This window comes from Pseudopipra pipra, chromosome 1 (assembly GCF_036250125.1).
Source record: "Pseudopipra pipra isolate bDixPip1 chromosome 1, bDixPip1.hap1, whole genome shotgun sequence".
In the NCBI taxonomy this organism is placed as follows: domain Eukaryota; kingdom Metazoa; phylum Chordata; class Aves; order Passeriformes; family Pipridae; genus Pseudopipra; species Pseudopipra pipra.
In genome coordinates this window covers 11940320-11956162 of record NC_087549.1, presented here as the reverse complement: position 1 = coordinate 11956162, position 15843 = coordinate 11940320, and the positions used below count along the sequence as shown (strand labels likewise).

The 15843-nt window shown below is 45.1% G+C and overlaps 1 protein-coding gene across 1 annotated transcript; it reads right to left on the bottom strand.

Annotated features, from left to right (window-relative positions):
• Positions 1–2785: 2785 nt before the first annotated feature.
• On the bottom strand, positions 2786–9767 carry KLHL38 (kelch like family member 38). The gene is made up of 4 exons (XM_064645559.1): positions 9570–9767; positions 7545–9019; positions 6063–6168; positions 2786–4559 (listed from the first exon to the last, which is right to left on the bottom strand). Exons 2-4 carry the CDS (start codon positions 8889–8891, stop codon positions 4273–4275), a joined length of 1740 nt encoding a protein of 579 aa, XP_064501629.1. The 5' UTR covers positions 8892–9019; positions 9570–9767; the 3' UTR covers positions 2786–4272.
• Between the last annotated feature and the right edge of the window lie 6076 nt (positions 9768–15843).

The following is a 15843-nucleotide window of genomic DNA, read 5'->3' as shown; positions in this document are numbered from 1 at the left end:
TCTTTCCTACTTTGTCAGGTGTGTTTAATCAAAAAGAAGCAGGAAATGCATTATAATTATAAACATATTACTGCGCAAGAAAAAGGCTGCCCTTGGAAAGGACTGTGTTGTTTGATAAATTGTTACAGTGAAAAAACACAGGCTTAACCTACGAAGCTCTTTGCTGAGATCAAAGCAAAGCTGCCCACCCGCCACAGGCTGGCTGTGCAGCAGGACTCAGCTCTGGGTTTGCAGCAAGGCAAGTGAAAGTTGAAAAGAAAATGCAATCTGTTCTCTTCCTTTTTTATTTTTTTGCCTTAAACTTTTCTCCTAGTATAAAAAAAAATGACTCAAACATTAAATATTTGCCTTTAAAATTAATAGAATTAGTGATGAACCCAGCTGAGAACACAATAATTAGGGCCCAGTCCAAAGCTCCATGTTGAAGTTCATGGAGAAACTTATTGTTTTCAACAGGGTCTGACTTGGGATCCTGATGAGCCAAAGCAAAGATGGAGAGTTACAGAATAACCCTGGGAGATCCTGGATGTCCTGCAGTCTTTCCATGTGACCTTGCCCAAACTTGCAAACATTCCTTAGTGGTGAGCACAGCCGAACCCCAGTCAGTGATCTGCTGCTGCTGTGAAAAGCAAAAGTCCTTCTGGTCCGCAAGACCAGGAATGCTGTAGGTAAGATGCAGACAAGGTTTATTGCCCTTCTCAGCACTGCAAGGCTGAGCCACGGCCCTGCGCTTAAATAAATAAAAAACCACCAACAGATAAACTGGAAATTGCCCAGAAGAGAGCAACAAAAATGATCAGAGGTCTAGAAAACATGACTTATGAGGAAAGATTGAAAGGGCTGGGTTTGTTTAGTCTAGAGAATTTGAAACATCCTAATAAACTTTAAAGATGTAAAAAAATACATGGTATCTAAAAGGGTAATCAATTGCCCTTTATCCCTGTGGGTATGGCAGAAGGTACAGCAAAGAAGATTTAGTATAGATAGTATTAAAAGCTCTGAGATTAATAATACACTCAAGTACATTACTTTGGGAGGGATCAGAACATCTCTCATGGGAGATTTTCTGTGCATTGGACAAGTACCTGCCATGGGTAACTCACTGTCCCATGGAACAGGCTGCTTTCAGCCATGTGATCCTATGGGTTGCATAATCTAGAGTCTGAGTCAGGACACTTGAAAATGAGACCTTTGAGGTGATGAGCGTTTACAGCATTCCCTGATTTGAAAAAATGTGGCAGGTGATCAACCCTTCTGAAGGCTGACCTCCAATCAACAACCCTTTTCTAAAAGCCTCTTTTCCTTGGCTTCCATGGTTATTAAATGAAAAGCAACAAATTCACACCTTTCCATGGGGCCATCATTGTATTTGTGAAGTGCCTTGCTGCTATCACATGGGGGATTCCCATCTAAGCAAGCACTCAAATGTTTGAATATTAGGATGATGAGACCTCTGAGAAAACATGTAATGACTCATGTAGTGGCAGCCTTGTAGATTCTGCTCGTAAAAGTCCCCTCCTGATACTGGAGAAATAAGTACCTTTGCTAGGAGTGTTTTTACCCACAGCACCACTGGGATACAACAACTGCAAAGCAGTCAGGATGGTATTAGGTACTGCTCGAGGTGGGCCAGATGGTGGTCAGCACCTAATTAGAAAGGCAACATCTCTTCTTCCAATAGTGCCTGTCCCACTGCTGAGTATCCCCTGTCCTGTAGCTGCATGTGCTGCTGCCTCTCTGTGACCAAGCAACTCGACCATCCCTCATCTGCCTTGAAAAGGCTCAACCCTGTTCTCTGATTTCAACCCTTTTTCTGTGAAGGGCACCAAAATTTTTGGTCAGAGTTTGCATCAAAACTGACCACAAGACAGAAATCTATCAGAAACCACGAGCATTTGAATTTACTTCCCAGTGACTCCAAACTCCTTGAATTATGGGCGCGAGGTGAGGAGTTTGTGAAGAGAAGGAGCATAGGGCTGCAGCCACAGCAGGGCTGGCCATAGCCCTTGGTGTCTCCAAGGACTTGGGGGTGATGTGAGGGCTCCCTGAGGGATGGAGGAAAGATGCTGAGGAGAATGCTGCTGCAACCCTACCTCTTCTTTGCACTCCCCCATTTCCTGCCCAGCTACAGCTGTGCAAGGTACTATTTGGTGCCCACAAGAACATGGAGAAAATCACTAGTTATATGATATGGGAATTAAAAAAAATCTGTTTGCTTCTAAGCGTAAACCAATGACTGTGGCAATGGTTTGCAAACATGGGGTTATGGCCCTGAGTCAACTTTTTTCCCCCTGGGTTTTGGGTACAGTCACGAGCTGGCAGGAATCTGTGTCAGCTAAAATGCATGGCAGCAACTGGCGTCTCCCGGAGTTTGGAGCTGAGCAGGGTCGCAACAGGAAGGAGTTCGGGAAGGCAGCAGTGCAGGGTTAGCAATAAACATCTCCCTGGGGCAGACATTCCATAATTGGCCATGACAAGGCTTCTTTCTCCAGAGGGATGGAGATGGTCTGTGAGGAAGCAGGATGAATCACTGCTCCAGTCCAACTTGGCAAATGCTGTGATTTAGCTCTGCTTTGCACAGGGAGGAGACGATGATATAGACTGAAAGACAGAAGAGAAATGTAGCCAAAGGCTTCTGAGCTGGGAGACAAGTTTGGGTTCCCACTCATTTTTTGCAGGTTTACTCAGATCCTTAGAAGGAAACCCTGGCAATACCCACTGGTACAAAAACAATTCCCTTTATCAACAATTCAGAGGGAACAATGGGGACTCCTGAACACAAAGCTCATACAAACAATAATAACCCTTTTATTCCACATTGTTACAACAGCAGTTGATACCAAATACTTTCTTGCAGCCCCCCACTTCATTAACTATTTCAGTCACCCTTCTACTCCCAGTCACAGATTTATGGGAGGGGATCTTAGGATCCTGAGTTAGTTTACTGCAATGTAGTGGTGATGACATGCCTGCGCAGCCTTCTGTAAAGAGGGAGGTTGAGTGTGGTTTCCTCATGCCACCCTGTACCCTTGGAAAAGTCCCACTTTCTTTCAAAAAGGTGTGTTCTTTCTGCCATCCTTTCTTTGGATGGTGGACATCAGTGCTATCTTTAAAGTTCCTTGCTATCTCAGCAATCTTACCAAGCCTGGTGACCTAACAGCAGTTCACAGCCTGTTCAGTATCTGATGATTAATCCCCTCCCTTTAAAAGTATGTACTTAGTGGCAGAACCCCACAAAAATATTGGTGGAGCCAGAGCTGCTTTGCCAAGTGGCAGATTTAGACTTGCTCTTCTTGGAAAGCTGGCTTCCTGTCACTGGCTTTGTCTCATGGTTTTTTTCCCAGTGGTTTGGAGAGAGGAGAAAGGGAAAAAGAAATTGTTCCTCCCAAATACCTCTTCTCTTTTATATCCCCTTTCCTCCATATGTCCTCTCTGCTATTCCAGATTTCAAGAATTCCATCAGTCAAAGTCTTCCTAACTAACCCCACTGCTATTACTGATGCAAAAGGAGAAGATCCCTGCAAAATAAGATCCCTTGAAAAAGAAGATGCAGACAATCTTAATTTCCATCCCATCTTCTCCTGCTCCTTCAGAGGGCAGGCAGGGGGAACAAAAGTCTTCCCTTCGCTATGAAAGAGTGTTAGCTCAGAAAAGTCAAATCTGCATTTTGTTGCAATATGAGAGTTCAGATCAAAGCATCAGTCTTTTGCTTATTTCTAATTTGGTGTTAGGAACATTAAAATTTTATTTCTTATGAGATGACTACCATAGCTAATGCAGGCAGCTGCTGCTGGCCTGGCTACAAGACTGAAGCTCAGGGCTTCCTATTCTAAATGCTCCCATCACGGGAAACAGAAAGCTTGGTCAGCACCGAGCAGCTAAGGGCTGCCCAGGCAGCTGAGTTTGCATGCCAACAAAGGCAGGTTATCCAGATCTTACTTTCCCTGGAGATATCAGCATCCCTATTCAGTCTGTACAAGGCCAAATCCTACAATGGGGTCTTACCCAGTATCTTTTTCCTGTTTTCTGTTGAGATACTGGGTAAGGCCTCCACACTGGACTCAGCAGCACCATATGCAATACCAGTCAGGTGAATAGGCACAAGCACAGAGCTTATGATCTTTCTGGCACAGGGTCTGGGAAGGACTAGCGCTGCTTGTGCATTTAAAGTCAAGAGTTTGCCTGACCCCATAAGGATTCCCCATGTGCTCTCTGCAGAGCGAGGCAAGTCCCTTCCGGGAAGGAAAGCACAAAGGAAGTACCAAAGCTCGTTTAGAGAAGGTTAGAACAGGGGACACACTGGAGCGTAAGGCATCCATGGTCAAAGAGTCTGTGTGGCAGTTTTCCCTTTGGTGTCCACGTGTCAGTCTCTGGATCATAGCAGTCCAAGGAATCCAGGTCTTTGATGACATTGTCTGTGGTGAGACATCGTCCTCCTGTGACATACAGCTTGCTCTTGATGACAGTGGCCCCATGATGCATTCGTCTGTCCTTCATGTCTGCACATTTAACAAACTTGTTGCCTTTTGTATCATAAGCAATGATTCTCCTGGTGTACCCTGAATGAAAAGCCAGAGGTGGAAGAGACAGATGGGAATTAAAGCTTATGGACAGCAGAAGGAATGATAATATATTTCCTGATAGTCTTCAATAAAACCTATTATACTGGTACATAATTTGGCAGAGTTAAGATCTCTAAGCTAGGAAGTGATGATGTGTCACAGGAATGCCTGTCTGTCTATCTTTCTTTCCTGTTTGTCCTCACCCTGTCTACTAGCACCTTGGCAGCCAGGGCTCAATAAGCACCATAAGACCCATCAGATCAGGCAACCAACCTGTCCCACACATTTGGAGCTTGTAGTTATCTGCATGTGCCTTCAAACATCCCAAAATACTTCTTTTCACCCAAGAGATTCCTTGAGCTTCACTTGGTAATAGAGAAACCAGTGGCATACGGGAGAGGAACAATAGTGCCTTGTTGGGTTGGAGTTGTGGCTGCCTACTGAATGGAGCTGAGTACTCAGCACAGTGCCACTGGTGTTTGCTCCACTCCTAAAGTCCACAGTGCCATATCTGTGCCAGCCACCACGCCAGTGACCCAGTGTACAGCTCTTCCACTGAGAGGTGATGTAACCTCGGATCGGCTGAGAGGTAAGGGCTGGTAGAAGGGCCATTGCCCTGGAGCAATGGAGGTGTGGAAGCTTGGTACTCAGCAGTACCCTGCCCATGTATAAAAACAAGAGTGTGGTCTGAGCTAAGGATAATCTGCCACACAGGATAGTCTGGGACCTTTGGACTCAGCTCTCCTGTGTTCTGACTGCAAAGGGTAGCAGTGGCCTCCCCCTGAGGGGTGACACCATCTTTGAGTCCCGTGTGATTTGCGTTTGGTTCACTGCTCTGCCAAAACTACTATGTGTCTCATTTTCTCTTACATAGTCTAACACATGCTTCCTCTTGCCAGTCCGTGATCGGGGGAGCTGCATTCAGGATTGTAGAGTGCCAAAACCAACGACATAATACACCAAAGTGCCAATGGGCAGAGGCTGGTCCTCAGGTTGAAAAAGACACTGTGGAGTTTCTTCTTTCCAGGTGTGTCACACCCCTTTCAGGACATTTCACAATTACCCCCAGGAGGCAGCTACAGGACCAACCAACATCTCATAGACCTATAGCCCACCCATCCTAACGATTGTGGTAACCACGCTCTCTATTATCCCAAGAAGAGCAGACAGAGAGTTCCAGGATGTGAGTCAGCAGGGGAGAAGCAGGATCCCCGTGCTTTTGGCATCCTTCCTTCTGCAGACCAGCAACTTGCATTGGCTTTTCCTTAGTTTTCCCCACCTAGGTCCTGCTACTTGGAGTAAAAAGGGGCCTCATGGAGAACTTGTCTCTGCTTCCATTGCCGTAAGAGAAGTGGATGGAGGGTGGGCACACTCCTCCTTTCTTTCCCAAGATCCAGGTGCTTTCTGAGGGACCACCCCCTCAAAAGCCACAGGAAGGCTGTGAAAACTCACAAGATCTGGGTAGGGGGAGGCAGAAGGAAGGTGAAACAGAACTCTTACCACCTATGATGATAATCTGGTCTCCAATTGTGACAGCTGGTGCACAGACATTCTTCACCACTCTAGTCTCCATCCGAAACCATGTATTCCTGGACACATGGTAAACCTGACAAGAAAATAAAGATACTCACACAGCTGTTTATGTTGTATTTCAACTGGCATTTGTAATTACAGAGGAACTTAAGGGGTATATTTTGCCCTAATAAATACAATCCTCTGGCTCAAAGTCCTGGAAATCTGAGAATATACCCATTTTTTTTCCTAATATATCTTCTTGGAAAGCATTCTAGTTCCCCAAGCTTGTCTGCTCAGGACATGCTAGCACACACACTAAGATGAAGTGTGTCTGCCATATACAAGCTTCTTGGCTGTAGATCTTTGCACAGCTATTAAATCACTGTAACTTGCTCTCCCAAAGTGCAAGCCCATTAATTTCATTTACCAGTTATTCTGTATATTCCTGCCTTGGTCTTAGCAATTTCCTGGGCAAACAAATTTCAACTTCACCTAGCTTTGCTGGCAGCCACCATATTTGCCCAGCTGCTATATTTGTGCTGGTGGCTGGCAAAGGGACTTAGAGTGGTATCTAAGTCATCAATTTATGTGACAAAAAGAGCTGTTGCCAGATGATGATCATTCAGTCATCCATATCTGGGTGGCACAAACTTTTATGCCATATTATCTGATTCTCAATATAGTAAATATCTCCAGGGCAACTCCCCATTAACAGATAAATACATTTCCTTCCCCTGATAATCAAGTACCATTATAATCATAAAGTATTGCTCATGTCCTGGTGCCATCTTAGCTCATAATGATTCTTAGTTAAAGCACCTCAACCAGTGGAAAACACTTATGGGGATAGAAACACTACAATGTTACTAAAGCATCAAATCAGATAAGAAAAAATTGTATGAATTTTTTCTTCTTAATAGAGTGTAACCGCTGAAAGCAGACAGAGAAGCCAGCAACATGTGGCAGAAGCTACGTTTTTAACACAACTGTTTATATGAAATGACTGTCAGTTTAAGTCCTGGCCCTTTGATGAGTGAGTATCTAATCGCTCTAATGATGGCGAGTGTTCGTGTTCGCTGCGAGCGAGCAGGTGTGCGGCTGAAACCCCAGCTCGGCTGCCAAGGAGAAAGCACTGGTTCTGGTGATACTGGCTACAGGCATGAAGCTGGGCAGGGGGGGCTGCTGCTGCCTGCCATAGCATCATCTGCAGCAGCCCTGGCCTTAGTGCTCACCAGAGGCACAGCTGACTGACACCCAAAGAAGTATTGTCAGGGCTTGTGCCTGAAAAACCTTCAGAAGGGGAAAATGAAATGGCTGCAATGGTCCTGGAAGCCATGTATCAACTCAACCTGCCCCTTGCTGCGACTCACAATAAAGTTTTCTAGGTGGTTTGATTTTCTCATGAGGGTGATGGACTGCTGAATACCTTAGAAGAAATTGCCTATGACAAGCAGGACCGATCATTACCTGGATCAGCCGAACTGGGTTTTGCATAATGTCTTCTCCCCCAAAGAGGTAGACCCTCTGATCTTTGGCAGCAACAGCAGGGTGAAGAACAGCAACAGGCATGTTTGCCATGCTCTCACAGGTGTTGTAGACACTATCGTATCTTTCCACAGAATTCAGGATTTCCTGGTTTTCACCAATTCCACCGAATGATAAAATATAATTTTTATATGCCAAACTTCTGTGGGAGTAACGTGGAACTAACATATGCTCAATCAACCTCCACTGATTGAGTTTTAGGGAGTAAATGTAAATATTACCACTGACCAGGCTTTTCTTATTGCTAACAGGCATCCCTCCGAGCACATAAATGTTGCTGTGTAAACTCACTGCAGAGGCTTTGTACAGGTGCATGGGAAGTTTGGCCAGGCTCAGCCATTGGTTTGTCTTGTCATCATAGAGCAGGACATCCCTCGTCTGCTGGCTGTCCTTCCTGCCACCAATGATGATGAGGAACTCTTGGTTGGAGTACCGGCGAGGAACATGCATCATGGGTTTGATGTCAGGTGCGTTGGTGCTGTACAGGGAAAACATATGTCTCCAGGCTGACTCAAGGATGCTCCTGCAAGTGGGTGAGGACTGAACGAGTGAGTCATTGGCAATGAAGTGGAAGAGGAAAGTTGGATGGACGTATTGAAGCCGGACTTTCTTGAACAATTCTTGGATGTAGCCTTGTCGTGCCTGGAGGTCGTGCCGGACCCAGACCATCAGTGCCTCAAAGACCTGCTCCTCCTCCCCACAGAGTTCATCGTCCCCAAGGTAGTCGATGAGCTCCAAGGGACAAAGGTCCTTCAAGTCCTCAGAAGAGGCCACCACAGGAAAGCATTTCAAAGCCATAGCCTTGGCTTTCTTATTCAGACTTTGGCAGTTCAAGATTTTTGCCAGTCTAATCATGCTCAGACAGTTGTCAGGAGTCAGCTTGTCTTGAAGGTAGGCAGAGCAGGCCTCAAATAGCTTAGTGTACTGCAGCATGGAGGCAGTCTCCAACAGGCACAGGACATTCTCAGTGGATATAAGAATCTCCCCTGTGTAAACATAAAGGATAATCTGATCCAAAATGTTGGCGTCGATGCCCTTCAGGATGACTTTAGCCTGGCGACTCTCTCTGAAGTCATTACAGAACATTGCCTTGAAGTAAGGACTGCTGGAAGCCAGCACATTTCGGTGACAGGGGATTTCAAAACCCCCGGAACAGAGGGCAACATCAGTCAGCATCCCACTCTGCCGCAGAGCATTCAGCTGCCTCAGCAGTTCAGAGGAGAAGTCCTGGTCTTTGAAGAGAAACTCTTCAGTGGATCCCCCCTCCATAGCAAAATAGGAGAGAGATGAATACTGGACTTGGCAGAAAAACCCCTGAATTCTTAGCAGCTTTTATTGAAATATCCAGCTCCAAGGGAACAAATCGGGACTTTGATGTTCCTCTAAATATCTGTTCGCTGTTACGCATAAAAATGGAACACTGGTTAAGCACAGTGGGAAAATAATAAAGAAGTCAAAAGGTCCCTAAGACCCTTTAAAATTTTCATAAAGTTATCAGATAGGTTGCAGCTCTGAGGTCAGCACTGCCTGTGTCCCTGGCAAGAAGCAAAAGCACTGAAGTTATCTCACTGATTTGGGATTAAAGCTGGATGGCTGAAGCAATTGGTTTGTCCATTTTAATCACGTTGAATAAATGCACTTAGACATTTATTCACTATTTTAAAGTATTAGCAGTTTAGTAGCTTGCGCCTCTTTCCCCTAGAGTTAGTCATTCCCAAAGAATGCAAATCTGGCAGAACTGAACTCTGCAGCAGGGCAAACGGAACCCTAGAGACTGGGAATCTGCATTAAAACCGTTATTTATTAACTCTGCTTAGCTGTGGGGTTTTTTATGTTAATCAGACACACAATGACTAAATTAAGTGCCAGGCAGAACAATATGATGAGTATCTACTGTCATGACTAACTGCTCAACCTGCAGTGGAACCATAAGGTAGAAACGTTTACCTTCTGTCGTCCTTCCCTGCATGCACTTACTCTCTGTCGCTTATTCTCTGCTGAGATTTTCCATAGCTAGAGCCTGGATAAAAACCCTATAAACCCAAAGGACGTTTCTTTCAGTAGGTAGGGTGATTCATAGAGGGTGATTTCTGGATGTGTTTATTCTGAAGTCAGTTTTGCCGCTCCCGGGCGCTGTGCGCAGGAGCGGCGGGGCGGCGGGGCATTGTGCACATTCCAGCGCTAAGAATAGGAGCACACGGGCTGCTCGCTGTTATCACATGTGACGCCGCCGCTGCCTTTTGCAATGACCTGGCTGGTTCTGAGCATGCCCGAGTGGTGTTTTTCTGGCAAATGTTTACATATAATAAATAGACACGGAGAGGAAAGTTCACTTATAAAAGTCCTGGCTGTCCCTTTGGAAACAGCAGCAAGACCCTGTCCTAAAGTGCCTGGGAACTCTAGAAGGCTGTAAACAGTCTGCCATGCCTTGCGCTAGGTAATACCGTAGTTTCATGGAGAAGGGGGGAGAGAGAAGGGCTCCCTGGGTGAGATGGACCGTGTCTCCACCTTATGGAGAGATCTGGGGAGCATCAGCCCATCGCAGTGTGGTGGGAGATGCTGATGCACTGGGACCGCTGCATCCAGCACTGCTCCAAGGTGGACCCGGAGAGCCCAACTACCTTTGACAAGCAGAGAATGAAGTTTACCCTTGGAGCAGTTTATCTTTCTGATGGTGCTTGATAATTCATATAGAAAATACCAGGTTGTGGCCTTTTGTATAAGGACCTCAGCTCTCTGAAACCCTTAGCAAAGAACTGCTCAAGCAGGTGGCTTGAGGAAGTTTGGTGTTATGAGTGGGAGGACTGGAGCAGGTTGCTGCAGTGAGTGGGTCCCAGAGTGGCAAGTCCCACGGTGGCACTGAGCTTCCTAGGGAAGACACCTGGATGGGGTCTCTGACTGCAGATGAACAAGGTGTCTGAGCTCCTTTTGCAGCCAGTGAGTTTCAGTCAATACAACTGAGTCTGACAAGTTATTCGGGTCACCAGTATGTACCACCTGTATTTGGGCAGGTGGACAGTCCTCCAGGTGCTGCTAGATGTCCACAAGTGCTCAGTTGCCTCAATCATGTGAAGGTGTCCATATTTAACACTCCCATCATCTATGATGGTGAGTCTAAATCCACCTCAGGGCTGGGATCAGTTGAACACCTTGTGCCAGCAGAGGATCCTCCAGAACCCCAGCTGGTCCCCAGTGTGATGTGTCCCAGCTCTGTGCCAAGTTCCTGGGTGATTGAAGAGAAATAGAATTGGTTGCCCACGCCTGGATAACTGGATTGGGTCCCTCCTCTCTGCTGAAATTTCTCCATTTATTCTGGGGTGGGATTCAATCCAAAATGTAGTTTCTAAGGATTTCTACCACAGGGAAACACAAGGTTAAAGCAAAACTCCTTCTCATATTTTCAAAGCCAAAGCTCATGAGTGAGTCATGTCTGCGTCTGGTCACAGCGAGGCAGATGAGCAAAAATCATTGGGAGCCACAATGCCCTTAAGTCAACCCCCGTGCTGTGCTGGTGTTTGCAATCCTCCATATGCTCCTAACCCTGTGTCCATGGACCAGCAGATTATGGAGATGGGGGCAGCCTGTTCCTCTAAAAACAGAAATTTTGCATCATGGGCTGTGCTGTAGATGGCCTTTCCGAAAGGCTTTTCAGTGCAGCATAAGATGTGGTCAAATGCCTGAAAGCCAGATAAAACCCTGAAGACTCAGACCCATGCTATAGACAGGGTGGAGGCTTCTCACATAATCTGTGCATGTGTGTGTGCACATGTGCATGAATGGCCAGGAGAGATGAGAGAGGGGATGACCAGGAGCCACTGGACTTGACTCCTGCAGATGAGTCACTTTGAGGGTAAACATGGCAATGTGCAGCCTTTTCCCTCCTCTTAAGTAAAGAAACGACTTGGAGAATGATGTTGGGGCACTGAGGAAAATGCGCCCTCCCCTCCCTACTCCCAGCCGCTGCCTCACCAGCTGGCCATGATCTTACTATAAATATTTAGAGTGGCATTAAAAACCCAAAGGAGAATTTCTCTCTCTTCTTGTCCAGGGAACATTAGCTACCCAAACAAAACACTCTCTCGCTTTCTTTCTTGCTCTGTATGTATATGCTCTTGTTGTGGTCCGTTTTGATGATTGATTTAAATTTATCTCTCTGTTCTGGCTCTAACTCTCTGCTGCCTGTTTAGTTCTGCCTTTTCCTGGCAGTGGCTATGGATTATTTTTTTAACCCTTAAAGAAACAAATGATGCTATCTGACTTCACTAATGACACTGGTTTATGGAATTGGGGAAGAGTAGGTGGGGTGTTCTTCTGCTTTAGATAGTTATAAATGTGGCTTTTATTTAGAAGATCCCAGGCTCGAGGGCTCTGCACAGTTATGCAAATTCCTGCTAACCCAGAGTACAGAGTGTGCTGTTTAAATAGCTCATTGCTCTCGGGGGGGTTGCTTCCCCCTGCTGAGTCCTCACACAGGTCCCTGCCAATTTGGGGCCAAGGCTCCTGAGCAATGGAGCTCCTGCTTCCTGCTTTACGACTCTGTCTTCTTTTTTCCCCAGAGATTGTGGTTTCAGACACATCTACAACTAAGTGGGCACATCAGCACTGCTTATTTAGGATTTTCTATATAAATAAGTTAGAAATCATTTTTCATGGCATAGCTTAGAATAGTATGTCCCATTGCTTGGTGGGGTCATGAGCCCTGCAGCATGAGCCCTGGTGAGAGGGTGGAGCCGTTTCTGCTGTGGGACAGTCAAACTTGTCTGATAAAATCTGTTTCTGAATGAATTCTTGAGGCAGCTTTCCAAGGATGACATGCTGTTGACCAAACCAGACCTGAGTGGTCTTTTTTTGGGAGAACAGAATTCTTCGTTACTATATAAGTAGGATGTTGCAAAGATCACAGTCTGGACTGAACAACGTGTGCAAATGGGAAAGTGGGCTCATTTGCAGGGTGTATGACCCAGCAGCACTGTGGGATGTGATGCTGCAGGTCTCCCAAAACCCTTGATGGGCTGGAGCCACTGGGGGCTGTTAAAAACAGTGACCCTTTACAACTACTGCTGTACAAACTCTGTCCAGGGCAGTTTCTAGAAAATCGAAACGTCTACCAAAGAATGCACATGTTGCTGCAGTGCTACACACTCATCCTTCTCCTTCTGTTCTTTCTCAAGAGTTTGAGGTTGCTCAGTTTTGGAATTAGGATCACTGAACCTTTGATCTGACCCAGAGCAGCTTTTCTTATGTTTTAATGTAATGGGATCATGAAAGGTCTATTATCATGCACTAAGCAACAGAGTGGCAAAAAGCTGTAATCTGATCGGCCAGTAGCAGGTGCACAGAGAAGATTGGTGATGTCAGACAACTTCTAAAACTCATACACTGATCCTATTACAATTCAGGTGAAAATGAACAAATATGGATAAAGAAAAAGAACTGATCCAGGCATTTACTTCAGTGAGCTTATTCAGTGTTACGTGCACTGTCTCGATGACTACCAGCCCCCACAGTTATCAAGAGAGAGATCATCCCTTTCGCCAAATTTGCAGTGCAAGTTGACAGGGGACAAGAAAAAATATTCTTTATTATGATCTTAATAAAACTGGGAGAGAAAACAAAACCGAAGATTAACACTCCTCATTGTATAAAGAGACAATTACGGGGATCATAATTAATCAGATGCCATGAGTTGGGGAGGATGGGAAGAATGCCCCGAGCACCAGTGGTGGTTGGTTGGGATGGCAGCCTTCAGCCCAGGCTGGGAGCACAGCCAGTCTGCCTGGGATGCTGCGTGCCCTGGCAGTGTGGAGCTTGGTCAGTGGGACCTGACTAGGGTAAGATGAGCGCTTAACATCATTTTGCTTACTTATAAGCTGGAGGGATGAGAAATATGGGAGCAGAAAGAAAGACTAATGTGTTGGGGAATTATTAGATTTATGTGTTGCATATTTACACATGAATGTAAATGTATATAATGAATATGTGCATTGAAAGTGTAAAGATATGTCTATACTAGCAGATTACTAAGAAGATACAGCATGGATAGGGACCTTTCTATTTGATATGTATATCTGTCTCTCACCCAGCTGATAACACCATCAGAAAACCTAACTCCACATGTGCAGTCTGGTTTTGGACTTATCCTGGTACTTTCCACTGAAGCAGCTTCCCTGAGTCCTGTCTGTGCTCAGCCAGAGCCGAGTGTGGATTTACTATTTGCTGCACTGGGAAAACAGTCCTTTGGCCCTGTCCTCTACCTCCCTGGTTGACGTTTCAGGTTCACCGAAGGCAATGAAACTCCCCAAGCTAGGAAGTAGGGAAGACCATGTCTGTTGTGAATGTGGGGAATTGATGGACGATCATACAGGGCAATAACAGGAAATCCTTTGTGTTACTTCAGGCACTTCCACACAGCACTGCCAGGAGTGCTCTCCTGCTTACAAATACCAAATTCCCCTAGCGTCACAGGAAGATTGTGTTGGTAAGCCCCTGGGAACTCACCTAGTATAACCTCCTGCTCATAGCAGCACTAACATCAGAGTTACATTAGGTTGCTCGGGAACTTGTCCAGTTGAAGTTCTGAAATCTTGAAAGGTGGAGATTTCACAACCTCTCTGCATACCTGCTCCCGTATATCTGATAGGAATTTCCTTTGTTGCAATTGTGAACGCTGTCTCTCACCCATAGAAAAGTCTGCTAACTTCCTTCTGCTGCTGCTAGTTGCCAACTATCTGATCTTCTTCCTATTCTTTAAGTCCAGATATCTGTATGATCCTTCTCTCTCATTCCTCTGTAAGTATTACATTATTAATTTTCTATTTAGCTGCTCAACAAACAGAATTCACTGAATGCCCTATCACCACAGCTGTCATTCTCACTGGTATGATATTTAGTGCTGAACTAAGGCTTATTTTAAGACTTGACTGAATCTGGGCTTGGTTTTGTAGGCAAGGTAACAGGCTACATCTATAGATACTGGCCTTGAAATTGAAACTTGAATTTTGAACCCCTGACCTAATCTTATAGTTGCATATAAGTCTCCATGTTTTACAACACTGGAGTTATAGAGCAACTTCCCAAGAGTCACTGCCATCACTATTTGTATTGTGTACAGATAGAAGATAAAGCATGTAATTCAATAATGACTTTGCCCAATATACGTGGGTGTGAATATGTGTGGGCTCCTGGCTTGGTTTCAGGCCAATCTCTAATTAAGGAGTAAAAGATTAGGATGAAAGCAATTGCAGTCTTCATTCTCTAGTCAGAATGACCTACTAGTGTTAATTAAAACAGTCTTCAGGCAAAAATATATTTGGCTGCCAAAGTTATGTGCTTCACATTAAATAAGGACATAGCTGGTTTAAAGAGTGCTGAGCTTCTAGAGGTTCCACAGAAACCACTCATATAGCTTGGGGCACTCTTGTTGGAATATTTAAAAACAAATCCTTTGCCCAAACCAGCTACTTCATGTGTGTTTCAGACACCTGTTGGCTTTTTCTTCAAACTGCATCATTTGAGAGCGGGTATCTGCCAGCTTATCTTGGACTGAACATACAATGTGACCTCTGGAGGATAAAATATCACTAGGAACACTGGACACCGAAGTAGATTATTCATCTATCCTTTCTATAGTTTCTGGTTACAAGAGACCCATGGCAACAGCAACAAGCAGATACGCAGATCTTACATTGCTCTGTTCTTTCTGGGTCTGAACGTTAAAATGTCTCTGATTAAAGGCATTTAGGCATTCAGATTCAGGATTTCTCCCAGATATTTTTAGGTGGCTAGAAATGTTTGCAAAGGAGCACAGGACTTTAAAATGCCAGAACATCCTGTTACACCTGTGTGACACACCAATCATTGTTCTTCAAAGCCACCTGTCTTTCCCATCTCCCATTTATATTGCCCCATCTTATAACTAGACAGCCATGTACTGCTGCTGTGACATTGATCCAAGCGGGGAGAAACAGGTCCAGTGCTTCAAAAATACTGTTTTCCATGGGAATTTGATGCCATCAGACATCCTGTCTCTGAGGATCTAGGTGTGAAAGACCCTTCCCATTGCAGAGTGGTACACTCAAAAGGGGGAAAGGGCCAGATACACAAAAAAATTCACAAGCCCATCTCCTTGACCAAAACTCTCACTCTCCTCTTCTTATTTGTTAGGCCCTGTCGTATTATTTTTCAACCACATCTTCTCTTATATATGATTATAGGATTTTAG